The following is a 15,206-nucleotide window of genomic DNA, read 5'->3' as shown; positions in this document are numbered from 1 at the left end:
CCAGGGACCCAAGCGAGAGGAGACCAGGGACCCAAGCGAGAGGAGACCAGGGACCCAAGCGAGAGGAGACCAGGGACCCAAGCGAGAGGAGACCAGGGACCCAAGCGAGAGGAGACCAGGGACCCAAGCGAGAGGAGATCAGGGACCCAAGCGAGAGGAGACCAGGGACCCAAGCGAGAGGAGACCAGGGACCCAAGCGAGAGGAGACCAGGGACCCAAGCGAGAGGAGACCAGGGACCCAAGCGAGAGGAGACCAGGGACCCAAGCGAGAGGAGACAATGGGACACAAGCGAGAGGAGACCAGGGACACTAGCGAGAGGAGACCAGGGACACTAGCGAAAGGAGACCAGGGACACTAGCGAAAGGAGACCAGGGACATTAGCGACAGGAGACCAATGACACTAGCGAAAGGAGACCAGGGACACTAGCGAAAGGAGACCAGGGACATTAGCGACAGGAGACCAATGACACTAGCGGGAGAAAACCAGGGACACAAGCGAGAGGAGACCAGGTACCCAAGCGAGAGGAGACCAGGGACCCAAGCGAGAGGAGACCAGGGACCCAAGCGAGAGGAGACCAGGGACCCAAGCGAGAGGAGACCAGGGACATTAGCGACAGGAGACCAATGACACTAGCGAGAGAAAACCAGGGACACAAGCAAGAGGAGATCAGGGACACAAGCGAGAGGAGACCAGGGACACAAGCAAGAGGAGATCAGGGACACAAGCGAGAGGAGACCAGGGACACAAGCGAGAGGAGACCAGGGACACAAGCGAGAGGAGACCAGGGATACAAGCGAGAGGAGATCAGGGACACAAGCGAGAGGAGACCAGGGACACAAGCGAGAGGAGACCAGGGACACAAGCGAGAGGAGACCAGGGACACAAGCGAGAGGAGATCAGGGACACTAGCGAGAGGAGACCAGGGACACTAGCGAGAGGAGACCAGGGACACTAGCGAAAGGAGACCAGGGACACAAGCGAAAGGAGACCAGGGACATTAGCGACAGGAGACCAATGACACTAGCGAGAGAAAACCAGGGACACAAGCGAGAGGAGACCAGGGACACAAGCGAGAGAAAACCAGGGACACAAGCGTGAGGAGACCAGGGACACTAGCGAAAGGAGACCAGGGACACTAGCGAAAGGAGACCAGGGACACTAGCGAAAGGAGACCAGGGACACTAGCGAGAGGAGACCAGGGACACAAGCGAGAGGAGACCAGGGACACTAGCGAGAGGAGACCAGGGACACTAGCGAGAGGAGACCAGGGACACTAGCGAGAGGAGACCAGGGACCCAAGCGAGAAGAGACCAGGGACCCAAGCGAGAGGAGACAATGGGACACAAGCGAGAGGAGACCAGGGACACTAGCGAGAGGAGACCAGGGACACTAGCGAAAGGAGACCAGGGACACTAGCGAAAGGAGACCAGGGACATTAACAGGGGCGAGGGGAGAGAACAGGGACAGGGGAGAGAACAGGGACAGGGGAGAGAACAGGGACAGGGGAGAGAACAGGGACAGGGGAGAGAACAGGGACAGGGGAGAGAACAGGGACAGGGGCGAGGGGAGAGAACAGAAACAGGGGCGAGGGGAGAGAACAGAAACAGAGGGGAGAGAACAGGAACAGGGGCGAGAACAGGGGCGAGGGGAGAGAACAGGCACAGGGGCGAGGGGAGAGAACAGGAACAGGGGCGAGCGGAGAGAACAGGGACCCAAGCGAGAGGAGACCAGGGACCCAAGTGAGAGGAGACCAGGGACCCAAGCGAGAGGAGACCAGGGACCCAAGCGAGAGGAGACCAGGGACCCAAGCGAGAGGAGACCAGGGACCCAAGCGAGAGGAGATCAGGGACCCAAGCGAGAGGAGACCAGGGACCCAAGCGAGAGGAGACCAGGGACCCAAGCGAGAGGAGACCAGGGACCCAAGCGAGAGGAGACAATGGGACACAAGCGAGAGGAGACCAGGGACACTAGCGAGAGGAGACCAGGGACACTAGCGAAAGGAGACCAGGGACACTAGCGAAAGGAGACCAGGGACATTAGCGACAGGAGACCAATGACACTAGCGGGAGAAAACCAGGGACACAAGCGAGAGGAGACCAGGGACACAAGCGAGAGGAGACCAGGGACACTAGCGAGAGGAGACCAGGGACACTAGCGAGAGGAGACCAGGGACACTAGCGAGAGGAGACCAGGGACCCAAGCGAGAAGAGACCAGGGACCCAAGCGAGAGGAGACAATGGGACACAAGCGAGAGGAGACCAGGGACACTAGCGAGAGGAGACCAGGGACACTAGCGAAAGGAGACCAGGGACACTAGCGAAAGGAGACCAGGGACATTAACAGGGGCGAGGGGAGAGAACAGGGACAGGGGAGAGAACAGGGACAGGGGAGAGAACAGGGACAGGGGAGAGAACAGGGACAGGGGAGAGAACAGGGACAGGGGCGAGGGGAGAGAACAGAAACAGGGGCGAGGGGAGAGAACAGAAACAGAGGGGAGAGAACAGGAACAGGGGCGAGAACAGGGGCGAGGGGAGAGAACAGGCACAGGGGCGAGGGGAGAGAACAGGAACAGGGGCGAGCGGAGAGAACAGGGACCCAAGCGAGAGGAGACCAGGGACCCAAGTGAGAGGAGACCAGGGACCCAAGCGAGAGGAGACCAGGGACCCAAGCGAGAGGAGACCAGGGACCCAAGCGAGAGGAGACCAGGGACCCAAGCGAGAGGAGATCAGGGACCCAAGCGAGAGGAGACCAGGGACCCAAGCGAGAGGAGACCAGGGACCCAAGCGAGAGGAGACCAGGGACCCAAGCGAGAGGAGACAATGGGACACAAGCGAGAGGAGACCAGGGACACTAGCGAGAGGAGACCAGGGACACTAGCGAAAGGAGACCAGGGACCCAAGCGAGAGGAGACCAGGGACCCAAGCGAGAGGAGACCAGGGACACAAGCGAGAGGAGACCAGGGACACTAGCGAGAGGAGACCAGGGACACTAGCGAAAGGAGACCAGGGACACAAGCGAGAGGAGACCAGGGACACAAGCGAGAGGAGACCAGGGACACAAGCGAGAGGAGACCAGGGACACAAGCGAGAGGAGACCAGGGACACAAGCGAGAGGAGACCAGGGACACAAGCGAGAGGAGAGCAGGGACACAAGAGAGAGGAGAGCAGGGACACAAGAGAGAGGAGACCAGGGACACAAGCGAGAGGAGATCAGGGACACAAGAGAGAGGAGAGCAGGGACACAAGCGAGAGGAGACCAGGGACACTAGTGAGGGGAGAAGCAGATTCCCAGGTTACTGACTATTGTGTGTCACTTCTTATCGAAATTACCAGTAACAAGTCTATTTTGCAGCTGTTACAGTATACACAGATGGCGTATGCCCCATGCTAACGCCATGTGTATTTCATGTACAGCACTGGAGAACTCTAGTGGTAGGGCAATACTGACTGTATATACTACAGTATATCTCTATATAGTAAGTGGCTCGCTGTGCAGGGTAATTAAGGGGAAGTACCCCAAATTCTGTATTAGCTGCAACCAAAAAGCAAAACCACAGTATAACCCAACACTACCAATTACAGTATAACCCCCAATACTCCCTACCACAGTATAACCCCAGTACTCCTTACCACAGTATAACCCAGATACTCCCTACCACAGTATAACCCCAGTACTCCTTACCACAGTATAACCCAACACTCCCAATCACAGTATAATCCCCAATATTCCCTATCACAGTATAACCCCAATACTCCCTACCACAGTATAATCCCCAATACTCCTTACCACAGTATAACCCCAATACTCCCAATCACAGTATGACCCCAATACTCCCAATCACAGTATAACCCCAATACTCCCAATCACAGTATAACCCCCAATATTCCCTATCACAGTATAACCCCGATACTCCCTACCACAGTATAACCCAACACTCCCAATCACAGTATAACCCCCAATATTCCCTATCACAGTATAACCCCGATACTCCCTACCACAGTATAACCCAACACTCCCAATTACAGTATAACCCCCAATATTCCCTATCACAGTATAACCCCAATACTCCCTACCACAGTATAACCCAGATACTCCCTACCACAGTATAACCCCAATGCTCGCTACCACATGATAACCCCAATGCTCCCTACCACAGTATAACCCCAATACTCCTTACCACAGTATAACCTCAATGCTCCCTACCACAGTATAACCCTGATGCTCCCTACCACAGTATAACCCCAATGCTCCCTACCACAGTATAACCCCAATGCTCCCTACCACAGTATAACCCCAGTACTCCCAATCACAGTATAACCCCAGTACTCCTTACCACAGTATAACCCAGATACTCCCTACCACAGTATAACCCCAGTACTCCCAATCACAGTATAACCCCAGTACTCCTTACCACAGTATAACCCAGATACTCCCTACCACAGTATAACCCCAATACTCCCTACCACAGTATAACCCCAATACTCCCTATCACAGTATAACCCCAATACTCCCTACCACAGTATAACCCCAATACTCCCTACCACAGTATAACCCCAATACTCCCTACCACAGTATAACCCCAATACTCCCAATCACAGTATAACCCCCAATACTCCCTATCACAGTATAACCTCAATGCTCCCTACCACAGTATAACCCCAATACTCCCAATCACAGTATAACCTCAATACTCGCTATCACAGTATAACCCCCAATACTCCCTATCACAGTATAACCCCAATGCTCCCTACCACAGTATAACCCCAATGCTCCCTACCACAGTATAACCCCAATGCTCCCTACCACAGTATAACCCCAATACTCCCTACCACAGTATAACCCCAATACTCCCTACCACAGTATAACCCCAATACTCCCTATCACAGTATAACCCCAGTACTCCCAATCACAGTATAACCCCAATACTCCCTACCACAGTATAACCCCAATACTCCCTACCACAGTATAACCCCAATACTCCCTACCACAGTATAACCCCAATACTCCCTACCACAGTATAACCTCAATGCTCCCTACCACAGTATAACCTCAATGCTCCCTATCACAGTATAACCCCAATACTCCCAATCACAGTATAACCCCAATACTCCCTACCACAGTATAACCCCAATACTCGCTATCACAGTATAACCCCAATACTCGCTATCACAGTATAACCCCAATACTCCCTATCACAGTATAACCCCAATACTCCCAATTACAGTATAACCCCCAATATTCCCTATCACAGTATAATCCCCAATACTCCCTACCACAGTATAACCCCAATACTCCCAATCACAGTATAACCCCATTACTCCCGATCACAGTCAGGGTTCGCAAAAACGCGCTATATCGCGTATTTTACCCGAAAACGGTCCCCGGGGACTCAGATTTTAAAACTAAAGGGGTCCCCGAGGACGCGCTGTACTAAACATGTGAGCCGCCGCCGTGAGCCACTGCGAGCCAATCACAGCAGCGGCCGCCGGGACCCAATCATTGAATAGAGGCCGCCCGACAGCCAATCACTGTTGGTTTTGCTGCGCACCCTAAAGCTGCGCGCCCTGCATTTTGAGAGCAGGTTACCGAGTCACTGTGCGTCCCCCTCCCGCCATGTACGTTTATTCCACTGCTGAGAGGGGGGGACAGGATGGGATGTAGATGTAACAGCCACTCTCAGCAGAGTAGATGAGCGGGCTGTCAGGGTGGTGGGGGACTGGATGTGGCTAAAGCAACTCAGAGCAGGGTGTCAGCTATTCCAGCCACATCCAGTCCCCCGCCGCGCTGATAGCCCGCTCACCTACTCTGCTGAGCAGCATGTCGACATGTTTTCCAGCCTTTGGAAAACGACACCCCCCCCCCTCCCCGTGGCAACAAGCAAAAAATGCCCCCCCTCCACTGTGGCAACGAACCTAAAATGCCTCCCCACCTCATGGGGCAATCAGCATAAAATGCCACCCCCCGCATTTAACCCCTGCAAGGAGCATATAACGCCTAGCAACAAGCATGTAGGTAAGCAGCACTTATGTGCTATAATAAATACTGTAAATAAAAATCACTGTACTATAATGCGTACTGGGCATAACGGTGTGCACTGTAATGTTTACTGGGCATAACGGTGTGTGCAATAATGTGTACTGGGCATAACCGTGTGCGCTGTAATGTGTACTGGGCATTACGGTGTGTACTATAATGTATACTGGGCATAACGGTGTGTGCAATAATGTGTACTGGGCATAACCGTGTGCGCTGTAATGTGTACTGGGCATAACGGTGTGTGCTATAATGTGTACTGGGCATTACGGTGTGTGCTGTAATGTGTACTGGGCATAGCGGTGTGTGCAATAATGTATACTGGGCATTACGGTGTGTGCAGTAATGTGTACTGGGCATTACGGTGTGTGCTGTAATGTGTACTGGGCATTACGGTGTGTGCTGTAATGTGTACTGGGCATAGCGGTGTGTGCTGTAATGTGTACTGGGCATTACGGTGTGTGCTGTAATGTGTACTGGGCATAACGGTGTGTAATATAATGTATACTGGGCATTACGGTGTGTGCTGTAATGTGCACTGGGCATTACGGTGTGTGCTGTAATGTGTACTGGGCATAACGGTGTGTGCTGTAATGTGTACTGGGCATAGTGGTGTGTGCTGTAATGTGTACTGGGCATAGCGGTGTGTGCTGCAATGTGTACTGGGCATAACGGTGTGTGCTGTAATGTGTACTGGGCATAACGGTGTGTGCTGTAATGTGTACTGGGCATAACGGTGTGTGCTGTAATGTGTACTGGACATTACTGTATGTGCTGTAATGTGTACTACTATGTGACCACACCACTTCCCCCCAAAAAACATGCCCTAAAATTTTAGCGCGCGCCTTCGGTGCGCAGTGTCCCTGTTTCCATGTTTATATCGTTTCCAGTATATATGTATCTTTATGCGAGTGTGCCAATTGATACCCCCCCCCCCCCCCCTGTCCCACATGAGCCATGCTGGGGAGAAGGGGAGAGGAGGCTTTATTCCGTTGGGACCCAGAAAAGGTCCGGTAGGACCCCAATTTTTAGAAGTGAAGGGTCCCCGGGACCCACTTTTTTGGGTGGTTTTCGCGAACACTGACAGTATAACCCCAATACTCCCAATCACAGTATAATACCCAATACTCCCTATCACAGTATAACCCCAGTACTCCTTACCACAGTATAACCCCAATACTCCCTATCACAGTATAACCCCAGTACTCCTTACCACAGTATAACCCCAGTACTCCTTACCACAGTATAACCCCAGTACTCCTTACCACAGTATAACCCCATTACTCCCTACCACATTATAACCCTGATATTCCCTACCACAGTATAATCCCCATTACTCCCAATCACAGTATAATCCCCAATACTCCTTACCACAGTATAACCCCAATGCTCCCTACCACAGTATAACCCCAATGGTCCTTACCACAGTATAACCCCAATGCTCCCTACCACAGTATAACCCCAGTGCTCCCTACCACAGTATAACCCCAATGGTCCTTACCACAGTATAACCCCAATGCTCCCTACCACAGTATAACCCCAATGGTCCTTACCACAGTATAACCCCAATGCTCCCTACCACAGTATAACCCCAGTGCTCCCTACCACAGTATAACCCCAGTGCTCCCTACCACAGTATAACCCCAATACTCCCTACCACAGTATAACCCCAATACTCCCTACCACAGTATAACCCCAATACTCCCTACCACAGTATAACCCCAATACTCCCTACCACAGTATAACCCCAATACTCCCTACCACAGTATAACCCCGATATTCCCTACCACAGTATAACCCCAGTGCTCCCTACCACAGTATAATCCCCATTACTCCCAATCACAGTATAATCCTCGATACTCCCTATCACAGTATAACCCAAAATGCTCCCAGTCACAGTATAACCCCAATACTCGCTATCACAGTATAACCCCAATGCTCGCTATCACAGTATAACCCCAATACTCGCTATCACAGTATAACCCCAATACTCGCTATCACAGTATAACCCCAATACTCGCTATCACAGTATAACCCCAATACTCGCTATCACAGTATAACCCCAATACTCGCTATCACAGTATAACCCCCAATACTCGCTATCACAGTATAACCCCAATACTCGCTATCACAGTATAACCCCAATACTCGCTATCACAGTATAACCCCAATACTCGCTATCACAGTATAACCCCAATACCCGTTATCACAGTATAACCCCAATACTCGCTATCACAGTATAACCCCCAATACTCGCTATCACAGTATAACCCCAATACTCGCTATCACAGTATAACCCCAATACTCGCTATCACAGTATAACCCCAATACCCGTTATCACAGTATAACTCCAATACCCGCTATCACAGTATAACTCCAATACCCGCTATCACAGTAAAACACCAATACACCAATACTCAATTCCACATTATAACCCCAATATTCCCTATCATAGTAGAACCGCAATATTCCCTATCATAGTAGAACCGCAATATTCCCTATCATAGTATAACCCCAGTATTCCTTATCAGTGAAAAGACCCCAACAGTTTCAAAGCCCCATTATCAGCACCCTCTGCCTACCGCATCCTACAGTGATTTTGGCGCCATACACCTCCACTGACCACATCTAAAGGCCCCCATACACTATGCGATTTTGGGACGATTTCATCCGATTTCGGCACTTTGTGCCGATAATCGGATGAAATCGGCCCAAAATCGTAGGTATGTGACATTTGATCCGATCCGATGCGCGGTCCCGTGCGCATCGGACCGGATCAGGGAGGTCGGACGGTCTGTACATACGATCACGTCCGACCTCCCTGTATGCATATGCCTGCCACCTGACAGGCATATGCATACAGACACCGGGGGAGTAGTGGGGGCGGCCAGCGGCAGCGGTGGTGGGGGCGGGCAGCGGCGGTGGGGACGGGCGGCGTGTGCGGTGAGCGCAGTGTACTATAGCAGCAGCGGCGGGGACGGAACGCGCAGTGGCGGCTATTATATTTTTAAAATACTTGTCAAATGACCGGCCACTCTCTGATTGGCCGGAGAGCTCTCAGCCAATCAGAGAGCGGTCATTTGACAAGTATTTTAAAAATATAATAGCCGCCACTGCGCGTCCCGTCCCCGCCGCTGCTGCTATGTGTAAGTACACTGCGCTCACCGCAAACGCCGCCCGTTGCCGCTGACCGCCCCCACCACCGCTGCCCGTCCCCACTACTGCCGCTGCCCGCCCCCACTACTGCTCACCGCCCTGCAGCTCCCCGGGGTTTTTTTTACATGGGATAAATCGCATGCGATTTATCCCATGTAAAAATGGCACATCAAGTGCCAAATTGTATGTGAGCCTCCCGGGGAGCTGCCGGGCGGCTCGCAGGTAAATTGGGTCCGACTTGTCCCTAGGACAAGTCGGCCTAATGTATGGGGGCCTCTACACTACCCTCCACCTCCAGCTCCCTATACCTCCCCTACCCCACCTCCCACACCCTAAACCTCCTCCACGCCACTCTCCACCTCCCACACATTATACCTCCTCCAACCCATACCTCCTCCACCCAATTCTCTCCACCTCCCAACACCCTATACCTCCTCCACCCAACTCTCCAACTCCTGCAACCTATAACTCCTCAACCCCACTCTCCAGCTCCCTATACCTCCTGCTCCCTATACCTCCTCCACCCCACTCTCCACCTCCAGTACCCTATAACTCCACCCCACTCTCCACCTCCTGCTCCCTATACCTCCTCCACCACCCTATAACTCCTCAACCCCAATCTTTACCTCCCTCACTATATACCTCCTCCACCCCACACCTCCTCCATCCCACTCTCCACCTCCAGCTCCCTATAACTCCTCTACCCGACTCTACACCTCCTGCTCCCAATACCTCTTCTACCTGACTCTCCATCTCCTGCACCCTATACCTCCTTCACCCCACTCTCCACCTCCTGCTCATTATACCCCCTCCACCCCACTCTCCACCTCCCTCTCCCTATAACTCCTCTACCCCACTCTCCACCTCCCTATAAGTCTTCCACCCCACTTTCCACCTCCTTTACCATATACCTCCTCCACCTCCAACGCCCTATACCTCCTCCAACCCACTCTCTACCTCCCGCACCCAATACCTCCTCCACCATATACCTTCTCCACCCCACTCTCCACCTCCTGCTCCCTACACCTCCTATACCCCACTCTCCACCTCCCGCACCCTATACATCCTCCCCAAAGGCTCCACCTTCTACTCTACACCCTATACCTCCTCCACCCTACTTCACCTCCTTCACCCTATACCTCCTTCACCCCACTCTCCACCTCCTGCTCCCTATACCTCCTTCACCCCACTCTCCACCTCCTGCTCCCTATACCTCCTTCAACCCACTCTCCACCTCCTGCTCCCTATACCTCCTCCCCAAAGGCTCCACCTTCTACACACTATACCTCCTCCACCCTACTTCACCCCCAGCACCCTATACCTCATCCACCCCACTCTCCAACTCCTGCTCCCTATACCTCCTCCACCCTACTCTCCACTGTACCCCGTTACACCCAGTGAACCCCCCCACTTTGTACTGTACCCCGTTACACCCAGTAACCCCCCCCCCCACTTTGTACCGTACCCCGTTACACCCAGTGACCCCCCCACTTTAAACCGTACCACGTTACACCCAGTGACCCCCCCACTTTGTACCGTACCCCGTTACACCCAGTGACCCCCCACTTTGTACCGTACCCCGTTACACCCAGTGCCCCCCCACTTTGTACTGTACCCCGTGACCCCCCCCCCACTTTGTACTGTATCCCGTTACATCCAGTGACCCCCCCACTTTGTACTGTACCCCGTTACACCCAGTGACCCCCCCACTTTGTACTGTACCCCGTTACGCCCAGTGACCCTCCCCCCACTTTGTACTGTACCCCGTTACGCCCAGTGACCCTCCCCCCACTTTGTACTGTACCCCGTTACACCCAGTCACCCCCGCGTTGTATTGCACCCCGTTACACCCAGTCACCCCCGCGTTGTACTGCACCCCTTTACACCCAGTCACCCCCGCGTTGTACTGTACCCCGTTACGCCCAGTAACCCCCGCGTTGTACTGTACCCCGTTACGCCCAGTCACCCCCGCGTTGTACTGTACCCGTTACGCCCAGTCACCCCTGCGTTGTACTGTACCCAGTTACACCCAGTCACCCCCGCGTTGTACTGTACCCCGTTACACCCAGTCACCCCCGCGGTTTACTGTACCCCGTTACACCCAGTCACCCCCGCATTGTACTGTACCCCGTTACACCCAGTCACCCCGCGTTGTACTGTACCCCGTTACACCCAGTCACCCCGCGTTGTACTGTACCCCGTTACACCCAGTCACCCCCGCGTTGTACTGTACCCCATTACACCCAGTCACCCCCGCGTTGTACTGTACCCCGTTACACCCAGTCACCCCCGCGTTGTACTGTACCCCGTTACACCCAGTCACCCCCGCGTTGTACTGTACCCCGTTACACCCAGTGACCCCCACGTTGCACTGTACCCCGATACACCCAGTGACCCCCACGTTGTACTGTACCCTGATACACCCAGTGACCCCCCCACTTTGTACTGTACCCCATTACACCCAGTGACCCCCCCCACTTTGTACTGTACCCTGTTACACCCAGTCACCCCCGCGTTGTACTGTACCCCGTTACACCCAGTGACCCCCCCACTTTGTACTGTACCCCGTTACACCCAGTCACCCCCGTGTTGTACTGCACCCCTTTACACCCAGTCACCCCCGCGTTGTACTGTACCCCGTTACACCCAGTGACCCCCACGTTGCACTGTACCCCGATACACACAGTGACCCCCACGTTGCACTGTACCCCGATACACCCAGTGACCCCCACGTTGTACTGTACCTCACTTATCAGATCCAGCAGTCTGGAGCGCAGATCTTCCAGCTCTATGGTCACTGTTTTCTTCTTCTCCTCTACAGTAAGAATTTGTTCCTGAAGTTCTGCGTAATAATAAGAAGTAATATGAGCGGTGTCCGGCTCCTGCACCCCATTACTCACCACCGGAACCCACAGTAATGCCACAGGGTTCATGTATCTCCAGGTTATTACTGTGGCTGGGACAGTATCACAGTATATCCATGTAATCCTGGCATGCTGCTTGTCAGGATATCATGTCTGTATGCACGAGTCCCTGACAGACCAAGTACCAGGCAACCTAAAGGTCAGACCACCACCATCACTGGGGTATTACACGGTCCCTGGCGAGTGATCCTTTCTCCCATTCTCGCTGCCACATACAGGGAGGGTGGATTGGGCACCTGACTCACCGCTTAGTTTGCGCTGACAGCACAGAGAGGTGCAGATGCCGGACTCGTCCTCAGAGGATGGATCTTCCCCGCTCAGGTTTATCTCCTCAGTGATGACGTCTGGGCCCAGTTTGGCCATGTACAGCATGCTAATCCGCTTCAGGTTCTTGTTCTCCTTGTTCAGCTACAGAACGAGAGATTGGACAAAGTGACAATGAGCGGAGAGGTCGCATCCAACAAAGGGCGTTGTGTATGCAGTAGAGGCCGGAGTGCGGGCTGTGGGATACACAGTCCCGTAATAATATAACCCAAAGGCCGCAATCAGATTAACCCCCCTCCGTAGTCTGCAGCGATTCTGTGAGTGCACTGTGGAGTGGGAGAGTGACATTATCACACAACAATTCCATCCACCCACAGCAGGCCGGCCAGTGATCAGCTCCGCAGACTGGGCATACAGGACACATACGCTGAGATGGAGAAGGGGGATGTAATAGGGGCAATGTTTGAAGAACAATGTTTTTGGGTACGATAATACGTGATCGTTACAGCACATCTCACAGTATCCCCCATAGTCTGTAGTCTAATGTCGTACACTATGCAATAATAAGAGACGCCATTACCCGCATAATATTACCGGGAGTATAGACCAGATACGGGGGGGGGGGGGGGGTGCGTCACGGTCTGCGAGTGTTGTAGGACATACATCTCCTATAGATATCAATGCAGCACCTCGTGCCTCAGGCAAACACCACATCCCAGTGACCGCGCCTCTGGCTGACACTTCAGTACAGTGACATAATGATGCCGAGCGGCCAGTACAAGCCAAGGGCTGAGGAAAAGAGGAACAGACACGACACATGACATCCATTCACACACAGCATTGTGTAACTGGTCCGAGACATCGCAGCAGGGCGAGAGAGGAGGTTGTGGGGTCACACCTATGTGATACAGGGTCAGAGATGAGGATGTGGTGTCACACCTATGTATTACAGGGCGAGAGAGGAGGTTGTGGGGTCACACCTATGTATTACAGGGCGAGAGATGAGGTTGTGGGGTCACACCTATGTATTACAGGGCGAGAGATGAGGGATTGGGGTCACACCTATGTATTACAGGGCGAGAGATGAGGGATTGGGGTCACACCTATGTATTACAGGGCGAGAGATGAGGTTGTGGGGTCACACCTATGTATTACAGGGTCAGAGATCTATGTATTACAGGGCGAGAGATGAGGTTGTGGGGTCACACCTATGTATTACAGGGCGAGAGATGAGGTTGTGGGGTCACACCTATGTATTACAGGGCGAGAGATGAGGTTGTGGGGTCACACCTATGTATTACAGGGCGAGAGATGAGGTTGTGGGGTCACACCTATGTATTACAGGGCGAGAGATGAGGTTGTGGGGTCACACCTATGTATTACAGGGCGAGAGGTGAGGTTGTGGGGTCACACCTATGTATTACAGGGCGAGAGATGAGGTTGTGGGGTCACACCTTACAGGGTCAGAGATCTATGTATTACAGGGCGAGATATGAGGTTGTGGGGTCACACCTATGTATTACAGGGCGAGAGATGAGGTTGTGGGGTCACACCTATGTATTACAGGGCGAGAGATGAGGTTGTAGGGTCACACCTATGTATTACAGGGCGAGAGATGAGGTTGTGGGGTCACACCTATGTATTACAGGGCGAGAGATGAGGTTGTGGGGTCACACCTATGTATTACAGGGCGAGAGGTGAGGTTGTGGGGTCACACCTATGTATTACAGGGCGAGAGATGATGTTGTGGGGTAACACCTATGTATTACAGGGTCAGAGATCTATGTATTACAGGGCGAGAGATGAGGTTGTGGGGTCACACCTATGTATTACAGGGCGAGAGATGAGGTTGTGGGGTCACACCTATGTATTACAGGGTCAGAGATCTATGTATTACAGGGCGAGAGATGAGGTTGTGGGGTCACACCTATGTATTACAGGGCGAGAGATGAGGTTGTGGGGTCACACCTATGTATTACAGGGCGAGAGATGAGGTTGTGGGGTCACACCTATTTTATTACAGGGCGAGAGATGAGGGATTGGGGTCACACCTATGTATTACAGGGCAAGAGATGAGGTTGTGGGGTCACACCTATGTATTACAGGGCGAGAGATGAGGTTGTGGGGTCACACCTATGTATTACAGGGCGAGAGATGAGGTTGTGGGGTCACACCTATGTATTACAGGGTCAGAGATGATGTTGTGGGGTCACACCTATGTATTACAGGGTCAGAGATGAGGATGTGGTGTCACACCTATGTATTACAGGGCGAGAGATGAGGTTGTGGGGTCACACCTATGTATTACAGGGCGAGAGATGAGGTTGTGGGGTCACACCTATGTATTACAGGGCGAGGGATGAGGTTGTGGGGTCACACCTATGTATTACAGGGCGAGAGATGAGGTTGTGGGGTCACACCTATGTATTACAGGGCGAGAGATGAGGTTGTGGGGTCACACCTATGTATTACAGGGCGAGAGATGAGGTTGTGGGGTCACACCTATGTATTACAGGGCGAGAGGTGAGGTTGTGGGGTCACACCTATGTATTACAGGGCGAGAGATTAGGTTGTGGGGTCACACCTATGTATTACAGGGCGAGAGATGAGGTTGTGGGGTCACACCTATGTATTACAGGGCGAGAGATGAGGTTGTGGGGTCACACCTATGTATTACAGGGCGAGAGATGAGGTTGTGGGGGTCACACCTATGTATTACAGGGCGAGAGATGAGGTTGTAGGGTCACACCTATGTATTACAGGGCGAGAGATGAGGTTGTGGGGTCACACCTATGTATTACAGGGCGAGAGATGAGGTTGTGGGGGT

The 15,206-nt window shown here is 52.9% G+C and overlaps 1 protein-coding gene across 1 annotated transcript in view; it reads right to left on the bottom strand.

The window, feature by feature from the left end:
- SHTN1 (shootin 1) overlaps positions 1-15,206 on the bottom strand; it is a 370,192-nt gene that overhangs the window by 270,544 nt on the left and 84,442 nt on the right. The window contains exons 4-5 of the mRNA XM_083149946.1: positions 12,361-12,523; positions 11,936-12,033 (exon numbers count right to left, since the gene is read on the bottom strand). Coding sequence (XP_083006072.1) covers positions 11,936-12,033; positions 12,361-12,523 — 261 coding nt within the window. The remainder of the gene's footprint in view (positions 1-11,935; positions 12,034-12,360; positions 12,524-15,206) is intronic.

Source organism: Crinia signifera, chromosome 6, assembly GCF_055691185.1.
Source record: "Crinia signifera chromosome 6, ASM5569118v1, whole genome shotgun sequence".
Lineage (NCBI taxonomy): Eukaryota > Metazoa > Chordata > Amphibia > Anura > Myobatrachidae > Crinia > Crinia signifera.
The sequence above is the reverse complement of the archived record's forward strand: the minus strand, read 5'-3'. Positions and strand labels throughout refer to the sequence as shown.